The sequence below is a fragment of the Haliaeetus albicilla genome, chromosome 15 (assembly GCF_947461875.1).
Source record: "Haliaeetus albicilla chromosome 15, bHalAlb1.1, whole genome shotgun sequence".
Taxonomy (NCBI): Eukaryota; Metazoa; Chordata; class Aves; order Accipitriformes; family Accipitridae; genus Haliaeetus; species Haliaeetus albicilla.
In genome coordinates this window covers 20,969,139-20,989,478 of record NC_091497.1, presented here as the reverse complement: position 1 = coordinate 20,989,478, position 20,340 = coordinate 20,969,139, and the positions used below count along the sequence as shown (strand labels likewise).

The window sequence follows — 20,340 nt, the reverse complement described above, 5'->3', positions numbered from 1 at the left end:
TTTACTCTTTTAAGCAAAGACAGTCATGATCCATTTATATTTCCATGTCTAGACAGTAAATCAGTGAAAGAAACTAAGAAGTCATATAAAGCCTTCAGTTTTCCTCTAAGTTTGGATGCACATCAGAGGCTAAAGTGGGAAGGTAGATGGGGATGGTGAATTAAGACAGTAAATCACATTTTTAGTTGCTGATTCCTTGTCGTACTTTGCAACTTGTGCTACTTCCTCCTGGATGGAAAAAGTGCACACCGAAATTCACATGTAGCTATGCATTATTTTTCTAGTGTTTCGTGTTGCATTAAAGATCAGCAAATATTCAAAATACTAACGTTTCATTAGTATCTTAAATATCTGTATTTGGGGTTCTTATGTCATCATCATTACTATATGCAAGACGTGGGAAAAGATGAAAAATATTTTATAACCCTGTAGTAGGTAATGACTTAAGACTGCAGGACTTTGATTGCAAAATGAAAGCTCAGCTGCCTGTCAGTGATTAATTGGGAAGTTTTAAGGCCTCTCAGCTAGACATAGTTTTCTCTTTCTCTGCACCAACCAACTTTAACCCAAGAATTCCTCTTCTCCGTTATGGTGCTGCCTTCAGCTATATATTATGCTGGTTGTACTGTTCACTTCTTTTAAAAGACTTCTTAAAAATATAGCTTGAAGAAGCTCAAGTTCAGCTTTTACTTATACCTAGTCTTCTTGGGAGTTTTGTGACCAAGAACACACTATCATCTCCTCCAAAATTCTCAAGAATCACTGTGAATCAGTCTAATGTATACTGTTAGCTCACAAGAAACTTCAGAGATATGACTGATCTCTAAAACCCAAACTAAAGTAGTTTATACCAGAACTGGGTGAAGGAGAAGCAGGCATTAAGGCAGACTTTTTCCTGACTCAGTCCACTGGGATCCTAACCAACCTTTTCAAACCCAAAGACAGACCTGTTCAGAGGCATAAAATCTGTGATTTTTTTTTTTTTTTTTGCAAAGTAATTTCCTAAATAGCACACTGAAAAAATTGATGCAAAGCACCCAGATATTAGATGCATCATCAAAGCAGAGAAGCTTTTTCAGCAAAAGAAAGTGAAAGGTAGGAACAAATCAAAACTGCTTCTGGTTGAACTATGACAGTACTGGTCTGTCTCAGAGGAAAAACCCAAACCCTCTGCACTGAGGGAAAGAGGTATCTCTGAGAATTCACTGTGACCATACATTACATACAATGATAGCAGAATCTGTAATAACCATGTTATTTCTCAGAACAAAAATCTGAAAAAGATTATGTGGAGATAGTGTAACAAAAAAAGGAAGTTGCACAAAGTTGTTTTTTAAAGAGAAAAAAAATGTTAATAATTATATACAAATTACCCATACTATTTGCAAGGAAATACCATCTAGGTCTAGGTTGCAATTCTCAGTTAAGGCTTTTCAAAACTGATTCTTTTGGTATTTTGCATTTGAACAACTTAGATAAAACTAATTGCACAGCAGGTTATTAGCACTTTTGAAATGGTTCCTTCAAGTAGTCTCAAGTGGAAGACATTCTTAAAATTTTGCTGTAAGCTTTCTTTTCTGTAACAGTAACCATAAGAAGAAACTGGTACAAATAAAGCCTAGGATATAAATGTTTTCCTCCATTAAAGCCAGGGCATTCACTTATGTGTGTTTTCAGGAAGAACATGTATGACCTTATATTCCCTTTAAATTTACAGAACAATTGTGTGCTTCTTAATGCCTTCAGAATTCAATTCTAGAGCAGCTAGACACATCATGTATTTTTTTCTTCTCCTGCAAATGCATTTTTTTAACTAGCAAAATGGAAAACTAAAAATAACTACTTTAGAGAAACAGAACCTTATTTGTCTGGTCATCCTCACGGTGCTATGGGACATATCCCCTCTTAGTGGGAACAGCCATAACTTCATTAACTTCATTCCCTATAACATATCTTTCCTAGCAGCAAACACAAAGGGAACTAATGATTTAAAAACTGCAATGTGGTAGCATGATAAAAAAAGTCCTTTCTAACATCTTATCAATTACCATTACATCTTCTGTTTAACAATTCATTAAAAAAATGAAAATGAGCACACAAACGATTTCAAAGGGGTTTTTAGCTCCCCTCCCCTCTATATGTAATGAAGACCATCAAAGACTAAAAAGACCATTCTAAGGTCTATTACATGAAGGACACATAATGACCATTGAAAAGAAAGATGTAAAAAAAGAAAGAAAAGAAAAAAGCACCTTTTGGGAACTGTTTGGGGCACAAGGCACAGAGATATCGTACATGCAGAGTTGTTTCAGTAGATTGAGAATACATCAGATTTTTTGTGCACATGTAACTCATTTAAGCCTATTCAGAAAGTCAGTTACGTCCAAGATGGCTTTGAGTCACTGTAAATATACTCTAGCCAGTACGTATATGCCCAATTGGGCTGCAATGAGTCCAGATCGCCTGGGATGTTTTGGAACTGATGCGCACATATCCATCAAGTGAAAACTGTACAGCAAATTTCTCATAAACTGTGTCAAAACGACTACTACCCTAGCAGAATAAAGGTCTCTAGTAGCAAACAAATCTGCAGAAGTGCCTTGTTGGAGGATGGCTTAGTGAGAGTCTCTAGAAATACTCTTATCCAATATTTTGCTAAAAAAAAACCTTTCAGAAGTTTGTACTACCTTTGCACTCCCCCTTGCATACATATACTATTCATATCCTGTTCAATAATATGAAAGGCTCCTGTGCTTTCTATGCAACAAAAAAAGTTGTTTTCTGGCTTCTTAATAAATAACAACCCATTAAGAAAAAACTTGCAATTTCATTTTTCACCTTTGCAGTCCGTTAACTGTAATAGCTTTTAATGTACTTCAAGCATTCTTGAGCCTCTTGGGCTGAGTGAAAAGACACACCAACAACCAGAGTGTCAAAAGGTTATTTTGGTGATACTGGCTTTCTTGAACCTTTCATTTAGTGGATCTTTATATTATCTCTCATAGGTTACAATTTTGACTACTATCTGTTTAGGGTTTGAGAATTATTTAAAGCCTAAATCAAGATCACTTTCACAATGTGCTAGATGATGTATAAATACATAGCCTGAACTCAGTATCTTAAGGAATTACAAACTAATATATTAAGATTTAATATGTAATATTTAAGAAGTGAAGTGACAATGTAGGCTTGAAATGTGTTAACTGTACATATATTTGCATATAGATACCCGTCAGGGTCTGTTTACATTCTTCTTGTTACATGAAAATGCAATATTCAGCAAAATAAACATATTGTATAAGTATCTCTTTGTGTATGTATGTATACAAAAATGAAAATGAACAGATAAAGTATGTTTACACAAGCAGTTGGACAGCAGAACTGTGAATGAATATTCCTCTGTCCGTTAACTGGTAACAACTCTCATTAAAAAAGGGCTTTCTTGGAGAACTAACTAAAATTGTAACACAGACCAGAAACAGAATTTAAGCAAAGTTCCAGATCATTTGTTTGCTGACTTTGCTAGAGGACAGCTCAGGTAGAAGAGAATCTTTGCTGATGCTAAAACTTCCTTTGACCCTTTCATATTTATAAAAACATACTCATACGTGTTTCTATATTTATTAAGGTAAATAAGCATGTTTGATATGTATCTACACTATGTATATATTAGAAAAGAATTTACTGTTGATAATGAAGAATTAATATCTAACTATATAGGATGATATATTTATCATTAGTTCCCTTTTTGATGCATGACTGCTTACAGGAAAATACAATTCTAATTATAACTTTGGAATATTTAAATTATTTTCCATTTTGCACTAAGGATATTTTGGAACTTTAATATTCTATTTTATAAGATATTAGCCAGAGGTCTAAGATTGCTCACATCTCTACAGGGGGACATAAAATAAAAACAGAGAGAAAGACTGGGACTTTTTAATATGTGGGCTTGATAAAGTTATACCTTAATTGCTGCTATCATAGTAGTCAAGAAGCAGTTATTGTTGATTATCTGAAAAGTACTTAAGAAATTTCTATTAATATCATAGTTTAAAAGCTTTTCTGAAAGAAATAGTTTCGCTTCTTTTGTGAACATGGTGAATATTTTATATTTTGTTATAGAAAACAGCATGCATATTTTCAACAAGAGAGCGTCCTTCCCGTAGCACCTCAAATAACATATTCAATTTAAAATGTAAGCATGACATTCAGGCTTCATTTGCTGTTGGTGTCAATCTAAAAAAATATAAATTGATGCAGACAGAAAATTCTAATCTGATGCCCTAGGGCCAGATCCAATAAAACACTAAAGCATCTAAATTTGGTGTTAAAGCAACAAACTTTTAGGTGTTTGTCCCCCAGAATGGAATCTTGGGCTGAAGTGATCTGGGTCTTACATTCCCATATAGTGTATAGGGTAGGTATTGCTAGGCAGGTACCAGTTAGGGGGTGTTATGAGCAGCCACTGTCTCCAATATCCCTTAACATTACCCAAACCAGGTACTGCAAATTGGGATCTAATGAAGTTAACAAGTAGAAGTATAGTCTGTCTAAAGTCAACAGAAAATCATATGCAGCTATCTGGAGCTAGTAAATAGAGAAACTCTGGCAACAGGACTGAGCTATGAATTCCACCTTGCAGACCACATATGACCAGAGCCTGGGTCATAAGAGCAAAGAGACGATGGTAAACTATACTTCCCTCTTTTACACAAAGCACAGTGATTAAGGATACCACCCAGGAAATGTGTCACAAGTTCAGTTCTCTCTTCTGCCTAGAAGGAATTAGGATCCACATCTCCAAGGGGTGTGTGTTAACTTTCAAGCCATTGATTATTTTGAACATATTTTTTTAAACACTTCAGATCAATGAGCAAGAAGAAGATCAGGATTCAGCAGACTAGTCCTTAGGTTCTCCACTAGTTCATCCTTCCTATGCTATTTCCAGACTGGGAGATCTGCAGGAGCTCAGACAACAGCTGAGCAGGACAAGTGATAAAATAAACCTCACCAAAACTGAGGGACTATCAGGAGCAAATTCTTTGAGTCATAGAAACTTTACTTTACCTGAAAAGACTCAGAGCCTTAATTTTAACATAAAAAACTGAATGGATCTTTTCTAATATGACTCCTATACTTCATGTAAGTCCTTCTTGTGAAATCTGGCCTAATAAAACCGAATGTGCATCATCAAAGAGTCCATAATTACAGGTTACAAAATTAGATACTTGGTTTTGATGATGGCTGTCAAGCACTTGAACTAACACCATGTACTTCAATTTACCTCGTTCTTCCCAGGATCATTTGCAGTTCTACAGCCCGCTTTCAGTAAAATTGAAAAACCTGCTATCCTCTAAAAAGGAAAAAAATCCTGGAAATCTAGGGTAATTGACTTCTCTGGTCATACAGATAATGACATCTTAAGTTATGTATGAAATGTGGGGCAGAAATGCTCTGCAGTGTCTCCTGCAGTCCTCCCTCGTCCAGACTAGGAACCTGGCTGGACCACAACATAACCCCTAGCAAATCTAAGTTTTCTTCTCATGGAACCCAGGGAGTGGGTGGAACTTCAGATGCGTACATTGGGTCTTGCCCCAACATGTAGCTAGGATGTGGCCAAGTTGCACATCTGGAGTCAGCAGCCGGAAGATGTTCCCAACACCTATGGCGTACACATGGTCTTAGGGAACAGAAACTCTTCCTGCAACAAATATTGACCCAGAGCCTGATGCAAACTTTCCAGGTTTAATAGGCAGTGAATGAGATCCACAGAACCTAATTTGATTCTTGGTGGGATAATGACAACCTGACTCCAATGGAAGGTGAGGTCATTCAAGGCTGCCCACACCAGAACCTGAGAACAGATTTTGAAGACAGTCTAAAGGCAAACATAAAAAAAAACCAAACAAAACTGCACAAGAGATTTACTGGTAGCTTAAACCACCTCAGTAAAATAAAATCATTTTTGCCACTAATAGTAATTCTAGCTGAATTTTGAATAGAAATGCATATGATCTCCAAAAGACTGAATACCCTCAAGCTGTTATTGAGTTTGCAAGTGCCAATGAACTGTTTCGAAATATATTACACTATGTTGTGTGGACTGGCTAAATTAGATCCTTTGTTTTATGTTTATACCAGATAAATGTTATTTTATCTCCGGTATCCAACTCATAGATCAGGTCAGACAAATGATTCACCCCTCTGACATATGCTAAGTCTTTTCAAAATCTGGTATGTTGATCAGTTGCCTCTGTTATAACTTTGTTCCCCCTTAAAATTCTCCGTTGACTGTAAATAAATTTTCCCCTGTCTCAGATAATAATGTTTAAATGCTTCATGATACTTATTCAGAACTTCTGTTTTCCTCTCTTCTTCTTTTGAATCAGATGATGAAGGTGATGGGGTTTCAACAATAGGAGTACCACCACCTACATATGTTTATTTGCATTTTTAAATATGGCTGCATTCTGACTGATTTGCAGTGGTAAGCAACAGCTTAGAAATCTGATTGCAAGCTCACAGTGACAAAAGTAGACAATTACTATCTCCACAAACATCTATAAGTTAAATCACTTGTTTTAATACAGATTAGATTAAAGTTACAAGACTGGTATGAGAGACATGATAAATGTAGTCATGACAGAAAACAATTTTTAATTTAGTATACCCTATCAATCTACATAGCCCATGAATATTTACCATTAATTCAGTAGGCTGGAAAAGAAGGGGAAAAAAGAACAAAAAATAGAAGGTTTGACCTAAACAAGGACTGAGAGAAAAAGAGAATTCTCAGCAGTTTTACTGAGAACAGATCTTGCAAAAAAGTGAATCGGCAACAGACTGGAAAATACATTTGGGGTACCAAAATGTACGATTATAAACAAAGCCTTTAAAAAAACCCGAATGACATGCAAAAGTAGTAGCAATTCTTAATATGTACTTCTCTTTGCAGGATTTACCAGTCTGATTACACTTAAATGAGTTACTTCAAAGGCTGAAATAAAATCATTTATGGAAATTCAAAACAAACCTATTTGATCACATCATACTTCACAGCAGGGATACAATTTGCAGGGGCTGAGTGAGGGCATAGTATAAGCTAAAACAGGTTGTGTGTGCAATGAACCAAACTAAATGGTTTATATAAAAGAAATGTTGTTTCCATTAATTTTTCTGGTAATCCTATTAAAAATACCACCTGTCCAGAATAGAATTGTCCAGATTTTAATTCTTTTTCATATCTCAGTGTTCAAACACAAGACAGAGAAGGTATCATCTTACAGCTATTAAAATATGGCACAAAATGTCTTATTCTGAAATCTTTATTACTGCAGCAGTTTCTCCAGCTCTGTTTCAATGTCTGGCTATTACACCTTTTACTTTTTCTCTTACTGTGCTCAAAGAACTGATTTTTCTGATAAGCCCAAAGAATATGTTTTCAAAGGATATGTCATATTTTTAACCTCTTTTTAACCAAAATGTTTCTAGTCTATAATACTTAAAATTCACATATATTAAGTAAATATAACATGGAATGCACCTTTTAAAATTCTACCACCACTCCTCCAAAATCCCCTGTAACAAACCTGAACAGGAACTTAACTTTGAATACCAACAGAGATGAAATGGTGTCATAATCAGCATAAGTGCATGTGGACTATTCACGTAGATCAAACACTTTGGTCATATACTCAATTAAATTTAAATCCCATTATATAATGTGTACCAGCCTCATTTTATGCAATTCCCTAATTTAATGGCTTGGTATTAGCCTTTTTCTTTTTTGCACACATGGACTAATTTTCACGGTGCTCAGTCCCTTTGGGAAGTAGGTCATTAAAGTCAACTGGATGGAGACAGAAACTTAATACCTAAACAGTGTTGTAGAAGGGTCAGAGACGCAATAGTAATGTAAAACTGTATTTCACTCATCCTTCTTTGTAATATTTATGAAATTCCTCCCTCATATAAATATTGCTCATTAATCTCAAGGACCACAAAGTAGAAGAATCAAGAAAGCTATCATCCTGTTATAATTTAATTTGTGAAACAAAAAAATAAAATTAAAAAAATCCCAATTAAAAAAATAAAAATCACAATTATAATACTATTTAGCTGTTGAGACAATACTTGTTTTACACTGAAACAGTAGAATCACAATATTCATATTACCTTTCTCAATGTGTATTCTTTTTGTCTCATGTCCCACATCATGACCAGCCAGATCACCCTCCTTAGGTCCAGGCAGGACATTAGGTGACAAACCCATCAGCATTTGGTTCATAGATAGCCCGTTCTGATGGACAGCTGCTAGACACAAGCGCAGGCAGAAAGAAAATCAGCTGTCATATTAACAATACACTTTTGTACTTATTTTATATAGTCTTCCTCTTAATTATACAAGAATTCTAACAATCACAAAGTTACTTAATTAGTGCTAATCAGTATCCACACAGCGGGAGAGTTTCTTCCTGTTACTTCTGGTTTAAAACAATTCATTTTACAAAGAAGAGTTTGGTATCTCTGGACAAAGTTGGATATTTGCAAACATTTTCTTGTTTATTTAACAAGAACTGAAATGAAAATGAAGCAAACCAGAAAATCATAGAAGGTTCCATGTGAGATACTTATGGATATTTTCTTTTTAGTTACATGTACAAAACCTCTTGTATATTAGCATTCCCAATATGCAGTCCCTAACTTCCTTAAATAAAGCATTGTGGCCTTCCAGGTGACGAACACTCTTTCAAAACACACTGTACAACAGTAGAATTACTTATTTGCTCATCAGATAGCTTGAAAAGCTCTTTCCAACAGTTCTCAAACAGACCTTCATTGGTCTCAAACACACCTCAGAAACCCATATAAGGAAGTTTATATCCCTATGCTTTTATCCTGAAAAACTGTATTTGCAAGAGGCTTATGCCATTTTCAGTATAGCATTTTTCCATATGTATCCCAGTCACCTTACTCTTGCTGGCACCACAAAAGCAGATGTACTTAAGAATCGGGTGTAATGTTAACAAAGTAGATAGGAGAGAAAAGAGTTATTTTATAAATAAGTTACAGAAGTGATCCAGTATTTAAGGAACGCTGTTTATGTTCACATTGGAAGAAACAATGTGCAAAGGTCCCACTCCTCTCTGCTGCTAAGTAAGCAGAGTAAGCTGAATAGTACAATTTCTTAAAAAAAAAAGTCATTCCTTAGCAAAACCAGTATCTCTCAATTTAATTTAATTTACTTTTTTTATTTAAAGAACAATGGAAAAGGTCTTCACCACTTGTAAAAAAATATACCATTGGATCAAAACCCTAAAAATCCAGGGTTGTGAGGTTTTTTTCTAGAACTTTACTTATGAATTCTGTGGCAGGTTGACCCTGGCTGGATGCCAGGTGCCCACCAAAGCTGCTCTATCACTCCCCTCCTCAGCTGGACAGGGGAGAGAAAATATAACAAAAGGCTTGTGGGTTGAGCCTGGGGAAATAGATAGGTCACAGTATATGGGATGCCAGTTTAATCTGCACTCTGAATCTTCCAAGTGATAAGAAAACAGAATTTTCAGCTTGTCATGGTCAGGCCTCATTTCTCTTCTTTCATTTTTCATCACATAGTAATGAAAGATCTTTCATCTGAACGTCAATGAAGAGTCAGCTTCCTGAGTCTGCAGAGAGCCTGAAAAGAAGCCGTCTAAAAGACACGTGTGCTGCATCTAATTAACACGACTATGTATTTCATGTAACTATTTCATCGCCTTCTATCTGCCTGCCAAATGCTCCAGTTTCACCTACTGACATACCCCACTGTGGGAAGATGCCTTAAAAGCACAAAACCTGCAACAGAGCAATAATAAAAGGAATGGACAAGTGTAATATGAATTTAAGTAAATACCCGTAACATAATATGTGTTTAAAACCTTAATTTCCAGACTGTTGCACTGGAATATCATAGAATTCAGGGTCTTTGCCATGTAATTTACATTCTGTACATGGAGCCCTGATAAAAACAGTATCACTCTGAAACACCATGGTTTAATTTCGCTCCGCCCCTTGTGAGCTATTAGGTGATAATACTCTCTGTCTCATATTTCTCACCATTACGAATTTTTATATTTAAAAAATTTTACAGTATGCACATTTTTTAATTGATTTAACCTAATTCTTCTCTTTATCAAGCAATTCTACCCATGTAAAATGTTCCTTATGAAGTCAGAATCAATTTAGAAATCAAACCAGAGTAACCAGATTAAATAAAACTCAGTTTCTTTAAAAAATGTTTACACTATATGTTCAGTTCTAAAACTAATCTAGCAAATTGCTTCCTGGCTGCAATTCTGTATTTCATAGCTCATATCTTTATGTTTAATATGACATGATGGCAGTTTATATCAGTACCCGTTAATGTAGCATCAGATATTATGATACTGTAAACTGGGGAACATAATGTTGGGAGATAGCTATTGCAGCTGAACTTCTGAACATGATACATATGAGATCTATTTAAGACGAGGGCATTTTGATTAGAAAAACCAGCTGCACCTAATCAAATTTAAAGTGGTGACAAGGAGAAGAATGTGACCTACGGATTCTGTCTGAAGAACTCTCGGTCCGTGCAGGAGAGCTGGACACACTGCTGCTTCGATGAGAGGATGGATGGCTGCCAGGTCTTCGGCCCTCTTCAAGAGAAGGAGCAGGAGAAGGACTGTCTGGAACACGTTCCTAGACCCCACGAAAAAAATAATTGCAAAAAAAGGCAATGTTAAACTAAACCTCTGTTTCCAAACATCACTTCCCTAAACTGTGTCTCCCTCCTAAATTACAACCTATTCTTTCCTCTAGTGAGGTGTCCAGGATTTGCAGAGTATTCTCAAAAGGAAACTTGGCAATTTTAGGACACTAGACCTTATGTTTTAGTATGCAATGTGAGTACTGCTCATCCTGTCAGGCTTTTAAACTGCCTTCTGGACTACTTATAAAAATAAGGTTTTTGTTTTGCTTTTGAGTTTGTTTTTTTCCTCACTTTTATCAGCATGCTGTTGAATTGGAAGTACACATTTTGGCTTATAGACTTTAGCCTTACGGGATGAGGAGCGATGTACTTTCGTAAATAAATAAAGACCAGACACTGCTGTTTTAGCTTATGCTGAATGTTACTCCACATTTTAATTTCAAAAGGGCTTCTTGAGCGATGAGATCTTATGGAACTGCTATGGATCATAAAGAAAATACAATCTTCCTACTGAACCAATACAGTAACATGGCTGATGAAAGTCCAAATGTCTGTTTATACAGTGGAGCACAAACCTGGAATGAACCACACTTTTTGGAAGAGTGTGGCCGTATCACTGGCTATATCACTACTTCAAAATGGGGACAAATGCTCATTTATGTTTTTCTATCCAGGTGAAAGCCTGGCATGGTAGCCAGGAGGAGCTATGATGCACTTCAAGATGTTCCTTGATTTTGAAAATTAGACCATGAGGACTGTGATGGTTTGAACTGCACTTCTGCTATGTGAGAACTGTCAGTATGTAGCAGATAGATATATCTGATATTTACACAGAACTTTGAGAGAAACAATAAACCAAGGGAGCTGAGTGCAGAATAGTCCTTTCTAGAAAATTCCCTATCTTTCCCTGCAGTTTCCTTTTTATTGCTAATAGCTCCCAAGACTCTATGTCATTGCTAAAATATGTGTGAGTTAGGTTGGTTTGGTCAAATAGTGATAAAAATAAATAGTTCCTACAAGGGAAATCTATTGGAGGGACTGAAAATGTTAAACCAGGGGTTTTTTGGTTGTTGGGTTTTTTTTCCTTTTGATAATTGAAATCCTGACTCCTAATGAAAAAAACCCAACCAATCCAAAGAAAAAAACAAACAAAAAACAGCTGTATACATTCAATTCACTAAAAGCTTTCAGTAATGAAATAATATAATTACTACATGTTTAATAACACATATGAAAACTTGCTGCTGCAAATGCCTAAAAGTTTTCCTGAAAAGAGCATCACGTTCCTCACACAGCAAATCGCTTTTGCAGCAGTCATTATTTTTCATGCACAGTAGCTAGATGAATACTTATTTCTCTGAAGGCATTCCTATGAAACTTAGCAACATGACCATCTATAGTAATCAATAATTTGTTCCAGGTAAGCTTCATAATAAATATTTGCTAAACTTGAGATTCTGATTGCAAAGGGATTCAATGAGCCTGTTGATGGAGTGGGAGAAGACCTTTCAGAGCAATGTTTCAAGACATTTAAGTGGATTCCACTTTAACAGTCTCGGGTTTTTAAGTCAAAAACATTGATGAGGACAGTTTAACTGCATCATAGCTCTAGGCTTATTATGACTTTGATTGTGTTTATATGTCCATGAACTGGGTGTTCAAGAGAAGGATTATAATGCAGATGTTTTCAGAATGTAGAAGATTTATTTCTTTAGATTTAGGAGGATTTAAGCATGCACAGCGTACAGATTTGGTATAAATTGGAACACAGTATATTTAATCATTCATTTAATATATAATTTCACTGTTTGGCATACAATGTATTGTTCTTAGAAGGGTTTCATTAAAATGAAATCCAGTGAGCACATAAGATTTGAATACAGAGCTGCAGAGTAAATTAATTTATTTAAAGAGCTTAATTTGTTTATCCTATTTATTTATGTGTGCTTTTACAGCACGTATTATGAGATGGATAGAGCAAAAGGAATGCACAGGACAACAAAATATAATTACTGCACAAACAAAACAGATAATGAGTTTTAGCCACATATAATATGAGATAGTAGACAAACTCTGTGAGAAAACCATATATACTGGCTTTATCAATTCATTTGTAAAATACCCTTTAACCCCAACAAAACATGGGATTGAACTATGTAGAAATGGAAAATAAATTAATTTAATACCTTAACTCATTTTTTATTTCCTTACTTCATAATTCCACAATCAATAATATAGTCTATAGCAATTTTTTGTCTTTATCAAAACTAGCTACAATAATAAAGGGAAATGCTACTAATAACAAATTGAAATACTCTGTAGTTCTAAAAAGTCATAGTGATAAACTAATGGTGCTGGAATATCAATATAAGCTGTCTTCCTTACTAGAGATTTTGTGTAGAAAAATGAATTTTGTCTGTGATAAAATATTAACTTTACATTTAGACTTCACTTTAAAATTTTTCAAAAAAGGAAATGTGCAAAAATGTGTTCAGTAAATAACTCAGATGATCAGAGCTATTTTGTAACTTCTGCAAAATGCCATTTTTGTGCAAGCTGGTCTACATGACACAGCAGAGAAATGGAATTTACTGTGTTATAATCCTGGCAACAGAAATCACCTAGGATACTGTCCACTGTCCAGTATTTTTCCTAAAACTTGTCTACTCCCAGGACAAACTTAATTCCACTTCATTAAAGATATCTCTAGAGAACCTGGTGTTGGCTTGTACTGTAATTAGGCGCATAGCCTCACAACAAAAAAACAAACAAACAAATAAATAAAATGAGTGACTTTGCTAAATTAAGTATGAGGAGGAAACTGTGCAGGGTTCAGTTTGAAATCAACACTGAATGTAAGTATTTGACACATGAGCTAGAGATGAAACTTCAGAGACACCTCTATCTAGGATGCTACATGAAGGGGCTCACCTTGAAGGTAAGTTGTCTCCCATTTCACTCAATTGAGATATAGACAAAAAAGTCTATGGAGCCTCCTCCAAAACCAGATACCTACAGCTCAATTCATCTGCTCACATTTGAGCCATTTGAGCTACTGAAGGGTTTTGAGATGTCCACACCAGGTTGACAGACAGGACCTACAAAAGATCTGCTGCCTTCTGGAGTGGCAGCAGGATCCTAAAAACACTATCCTTGCACTTACTGGCTGATGAGCTGAATAGTTCCCCAAACTCTATTGACAATATTTACTAGAAAGCAAGAAATATGCAATTATTCATCACTTGTAAAACATAACCCTCGCTAGCTACCTTTTTTCTCCATTTTCTGCTTCCCTATTTGTTTCTACAGGTACTCATGAGTAAAAAGTAGTGTGAACAATTTAGAGCATATGTAGCAATTTAACATATGGTCAACCAACTTTTCAAAATTATGCATCAGAACGGGAAGCTATACTAAGCAAGGGACAACACACTCTTAAGGGCCAAATTTGAAGTATTCCTTGTCTTGGTGCTCTTTACAATCTGATCCAAATCATGCATCCTAAGCATTTAAGAATCTGACATTTAACTCCTCCGAAAATGCTCCTATCATATATGAAACTTTGACTTTAGGGAGCTGCAATGCCCTTTCCTGTACTCTTACTCCACTGACATTACAAGTTACACACCCTCAATATCAAGTCAATTTCATAAATAACAGAATTGTTCTTGTGACACTGGGCTTTTTTTTTTTTTATCTTGTAAAGAACAGGTAAAAGATTTTAACTGTCAGAGATTTTAACTGATGAGATTGAAGTTGCTTCTAGAATGATAAACCACTCCAATTTTGTTCCAGAATACCACATATCACCCACAACATAACACTGCCTCAGTCTGTCCGAAGAAGTGTCTTGATGTACTTAACATTTTTGTACATTTTTCAAACAGGTCTTTGCATAGATGCAAAGACCATACTGTAAGATCTCATTCCAAAAGTTCCTTTTAAGTAACTTCCTATTATGATTTATCTTAATACATCAGTAATGGTATCTAGAAGACCACACTTTCTTCCCTATATCATATAAGTCTTTTTCTTCTTACCAGGTCACAAAGGTAGGTATTTAATGTTAATCTCTTTTTTTGCCTCTTTTCTTTCTGCTCCAGCAGCATGTTTTCATAGTTTGAAAAGTGCCTCTTTACCAAAAGTCTTCCTCAGAAATACAGCAAAACGCAAAGTTGATGGAGTTCAGCTGTTGGTCCCTATATCACTATCCAGGAAAAGACATTTCAGGTAATATGTGTAGGATTAATCCTTCTGCTCCTAAGAAGGTAGACAAGGAAGTGGTATCTTCTAGGTTCTCAGAACCTCAGTCTTTCCACAAACATTCTTTATTCTTTGTCATTCCTGTTACTTAGTGACAGAATTCCAGAATCTTTCTGACAAAGTTGGAATATGCCTACTTCCAATAACCAACCAGTTTGGCAAGCACAGCCTTCATCTCCTGCATATTTCTCTCCTACAGGTATTTTCAGTTTCATCTTTTTCCTTTGTTCTAGTTTGCTTTTCAGTAAGACTCATCTCTTCGGCTTAGTCATCCTTTAATTTTAGTCATGGGCTGAGCTCTAGACATGCAAGTATAGCTGTAGAAGTATATCGCTTTTAAAACTATTCAGCTGTCTTGATGCTCTTCAGTGTTGTACAAACTCCTTTAAGGACATTTGTGCTTTAAGTCATTGAAGTGCAGAGGATAAAATAAATTCTTTTCAGTGTCATACTTTTCAATAGTTTAGGTAACTTCGTACTGAGGAAAGGATATATGACACACTGTTAATTTAAAAAAAAATTAAGAGCTTTTAATCATTTTATAATATTCTGACCTTTCTGGGAAGGCACCTGGCTTCCAAGCCTTTCTGTGGTAAAATTATAATAATCTTTTTCACAATGACCAAAACACAGACTTCTTACTCTTCAGTTCCTTACTGACCTATTTTGAACTTCTGTGAGAAAGATTCCAGGAATGGCTTTTTTGTAAAATGGCATACTTATTTGACATTGTATTAGTTGAATGGGTGAAATAAATGAATTACTTGGGTATCTTTTGTATTGCCTGCAAACAGGATATTTTGCTTTCACAGTTTAATTTTTCCTTCAGCTTTAGTATAAAATGCTATGAGACTCCAAATTAATGTTTAATCCTAAGAACTGTAAGATGAATTGGGCTAATAATTATTTCCTAACTTCCTCAATCACTACTATAAAATGTGTGTTATCAAACTGATCCAATATTTCATTTCTATTTCCTTATTTGCATACTATCACTAGCTTGCTAAAGATCTTGCTAACTTCCCACTGATGCATGTCATCTTTCTCACCTTGTTCTTACAGACATACTTCTAATCCCAATCAAAATTCAGGAGTTCAGATGTTTTGTGTTGTTGTTAATTGCACTATTGTTTTAAATAGTGGATCTATTTCTTATAAAGAACACAATCCATGGTATTTGCATAAGACTTTTTTTTCTCTTTTTGTGAATATCTTGAACTTATTATTTATCTTTTGGACCAATTTAAGTTAACTTGATTTCCGTTTTACTTCTGCAGTTTTTCATTGATTCTACCCTGCTGTTCCCATCACAAGAATACTGATAATTGATAGCATAAAATATAGAAGGAGATCAACAGACAAAAAGACTACGAATTTGCTTGATTTTTATTGCTCTGTTTACTACAGGATTATTGGGAATATCAGCAGCAGTTAACTGACAGGAATTCCAAACAGGAGACTCCCAAGTAATCCTTTAACAGTACTTCAACAACAACAGAGAACCAAATCCTTTGAAATCATGGGCAATTCATAAAGTACAGTGACCTAGGCAGGAAGTGAGTTTCATAGGACCAGGCCATTACAGATATCAAAAACAAGCAAGCAAACAAACAAACAAAAGTAGATACCTATCAATGCCATGAAAGAGCCTGGATGTACTGGTGAAACTAGAGTAGCATTCCAGGTGTTGACAGTTTGGAATCATGATAAAGCAGGATCATTTCTGGAAGTGCCATGGAGCCTCATAGTACAGAATTCTGGATTTTGGGGATTCTCATAAAAATGTCCTGACAACTGTTTTGAATCTGCTTCTTTTTTTGTGTGTATCCTTTCAGCTAAATTTATAAATTATATTTTGCCTTCTAAATGAATATTTGGTCTAACAAACAAAATATCCTTCTAAGGTATACAAAAGCCCCCATAGAACATGCAAAAAACCTCTTAAAATTGAATTAGTAATTACTTATTAGCAAGTTGGACAGACTCTTCCTGCTTTTTTCTTTTTTTTCCTCTCTTCTTTTGAAAATCTAGTCTTACTCCAAAAGCAACCATTCAAGCTTAAGAAGCAACACTAGGAATTCACCCCTCAAAGTCAATCCAAACCATACACCCAGCCAAACACCAAGAAATCATCTGACTAAATGTCATGTATACTGCAAATATCTACATCTGAGCTAGTGACCCTAGGCTCATTTTTTACCCATACATTTACGTTTCCAAGGTACAACTCACCTCACTCTAAAGTAGCTATCTAAAATAGGTCCAATGAACTATGCCCTAGAAGACATTTAAATGTTTTATATTAAAGCAAATTTCTCCCTATATGAAGAAGAAAACTTGATTTTACTTCATGTATCAGACAACGGGGAAATGGAAGTAGCTTCACTCTTCATGCACTTGTGTATAGTATATTTTTCTTCACTGGATGTAATTTTACTCACTGCATGAAGACAGTCAGATCTAAAGATTTTACAGTAAATCTGGTACATTGACAATTCTCACAGTTTTCTCAAGTTTATAGAACAGGAAAATTCTGCTTTGTTGGTAATAGCAGCAAAGTGGAAGGGTTTTCTATCCAGGGTGTCTAATTGTAGTTTCAAGGTACTTCCTATGGTCCCTGTCTTCACAGGATGGCGTGCCAGCCAATTTTGAGAAACACTTTATCTAAACATAAAAAAGTCATCATTTCTGCAACTGGAAAATAAGTTATCAGTAAACTCTTCTACACTGAAACATCTTATGATGGCCAATATCTTTTGGTATTAAAAGCCAGCACTAAATGCAAGGGTGCTCACACAGCAGTTAGTTAGAGAAGACTTAAGCTGAAGCTTCTGTAGTCCCTTTGCTGCCCAACCCCTCCATGAAGTGACCTTGCTCATTTTCCTCTTAGGAGTCTGTTTCCTCTCAGGTCCACTCTCTGAACTTGCTCACTGCCACTCTGACATAAGACATTTAAATGTACTCTGTTGAGACTTTTAAATGTACTCTGTTCTGTCATTTCTGTATGGCAGTGTCATATTTCTTCTCTTTGGTTATTATTTGGACTTTTTGGCAGCAATTATAGGTGAAAAACATAGGAACATTAAATGACATCAATAGGAACACACACATATTGCCAATGAAAAATGAAAAAGTGAATGAATGTTAAAATAAAATTTCATATCAGAATAGGCTTATAAACAGAGGTGTTTGTTTTTTTTAAAATCTGTCAGCAGCTACCTTGGTTAAATAAATTAATAGTAAATTTCTGCTATTGGGTAACAGGAAGAGAGAGAGAGAGAGAAACATTATGAACAAGTGTAACACAACCAGTGCTGTGATATATTTAGCAAATTAGCAAAATTTAGTCTCATGTATTTAATATGTAGTGGAAAACTGCTGTGCCAGTGGTCACTTTTTCAGCTGGAGGTATCAGTTTCTTCTGCTTTATTCTTAATTCTTTCTGTAAGTATTAGTAACATTATACAGATAAAGTGCAATTTTTGACTCTGGCAAGCTTCTCTGTTCTAACTTTTACAATGTAGAAATATTTCAAGTTGCTATTAATATGAGGTATGTCCTTTATATTTTCATATATCTTTCTGCTAGGTGAAAAAAATTGATGTAGTGAAACTGCTAACAAGCTGAGCCTTTGCATCCATGGGCAGGTGATGAAAGCCACCTCATGTCTAAAGCATCCCCAGGTCACAGCCGTCACACTCACTGCAATTCATTGCTGTCACAATCTGCTTTCCCTGCTTGTTGGTGCTCTCCTCTTATTCATCCAACTCATATATCTAAACATTCCATTATAAAAAGACATGTAATGTTCGTCTCATGTTTGAAAGGGCACAACACTCTTCTGAAATATAATTCCGAAGATTTTAGAGCTCAGAGTTCACTGCCAAATCTAAGGTGTTGCTTTGTAAGGCTTCCCTTGTAATTGTCTTTGTCTCATCTCCTGAACATACAAGGATAAAATGTTTGGTTAGTACATGAACTCAGCTTTATTCCAACTTCTTATCATGAAGAAATGAAATATTGCCCAGTAATAGAAAGGCATTTGAAGCTTTGTGAGTTTAAAGATAACAGCACTAACTGTGAACTCGGTGAATTGGAAGGAAAGGTCAGCAAGTCATCTACCGTGGCACTGTTCACAAAGGCAATTCTTCTATCCAATGAACCAGGTTGTTTATAATCTGAAGACTTAGATTTTCTAAGACTTAATTTTGTTCTTTGTCACTTAATTAGATAAGGTTACTATTGATTTACTTTTCAGAGTAGAAATTTCTCATAGGTATTCTAACTTTGAAGCAGAGTTTAAACTCGTAAACATCTTGTACTCTAATTTCAAATCTACGCTCTCATTTCAGGTTATAACTATGAACTCCAAGATGAGTGATTCACAAACTTTTCAAATCAACTTATGGAAACATTATTACCGAGGAAAAACATTTAAGTAAAATTAGGGTTAAAAAAATGAGCCAGAAGATAATGAAAACAAAACAAAAAAGTCTAAAAAATGTGGCAATTAAAAAAAAGGAAGATATGATTCTAACAACAAACAGTTTTGTGAAAGAGAGCAACTGTACTATTTATCCATTCCTGTAAAAATAAAGAGAAAGGAGGTTTGACCTTCTCACTTACATCTATCCTCTAAGATATTTATTTTGATTGTGCTATAACTTATTATTCATAAACTTTACATTGCCAGTGCAAGGTTCAAAAAGTATGCTGATTAGAGAGTTTCCTGCTCAACTACTCAGTGCATATAATTCAATGGACACTAAAATCACAGCCTCTGACTATGCCTAGTGAGGAACAGGTAAACTGCCAGTGACATTATGTCCATGCTCATGGGAAGAAAATCCCCCTAACAATGACCTCATGCTTTTATGTTGCTGGGGTTTATGTTTCAATCCTGATCAGTATTAAAAAATAGGAACATAATTACTTGGCTGTGGTATCTCTATCCACATGACCATATTCATCTGCCATAGACAAAAACAGAGGACATAAATCTAGACGTACGTTGTACAACAAAGGGGCTGAGGGAAAGTTCCTTTGCCCTTACAATATCACTGAAATAACTATGTGCAGCAAGGTCTCACATTCAGAAGTGAGTTCTGGAAGGCAAATTTTGTGTTTATGTATTTAGCTGTAGTACAAATGTATTGTGGGCAATATGTCACAGGCCTTGACTGAAGAAGCCACAGCAGCACTTAGATAGTGTCTCCATAAGGTTCTGCCTAAATGTCCCAAAACTCTAACTTAATCGTGCAAACTCAAAAAATGCATATTTCACCCTTGAGTGAGCACTTTTCTAAATAGAACTTAGGTTAATTTGGCCATTTAAAAACACT

At 35.3% G+C, this 20,340-nt stretch overlaps 1 protein-coding gene across 6 annotated transcripts in view; it reads right to left on the bottom strand.

Moving 5' to 3' along the window:
* The window catches only part of DACH1 (dachshund family transcription factor 1), a 366,010-nt gene that overhangs the window by 95,183 nt on the left and 250,487 nt on the right, over positions 1-20,340 (bottom strand). For 3 of the 6 annotated variants that reach the window (XM_069802587.1, XM_069802585.1, XM_069802588.1), the window contains 2 exons: positions 10,590-10,725; positions 8,182-8,319 (listed from right to left, as the gene is read on the bottom strand). In XM_069802587.1, coding sequence (XP_069658688.1) covers positions 8,182-8,319; positions 10,590-10,725 — 274 coding nt within the window. The remainder of the gene's footprint in view (positions 1-8,181; positions 8,320-10,589; positions 10,726-20,340) is intronic. The other 3 variants (XM_069802586.1, XM_069802590.1, XM_069802589.1) reach the window with 1 other exon arrangement.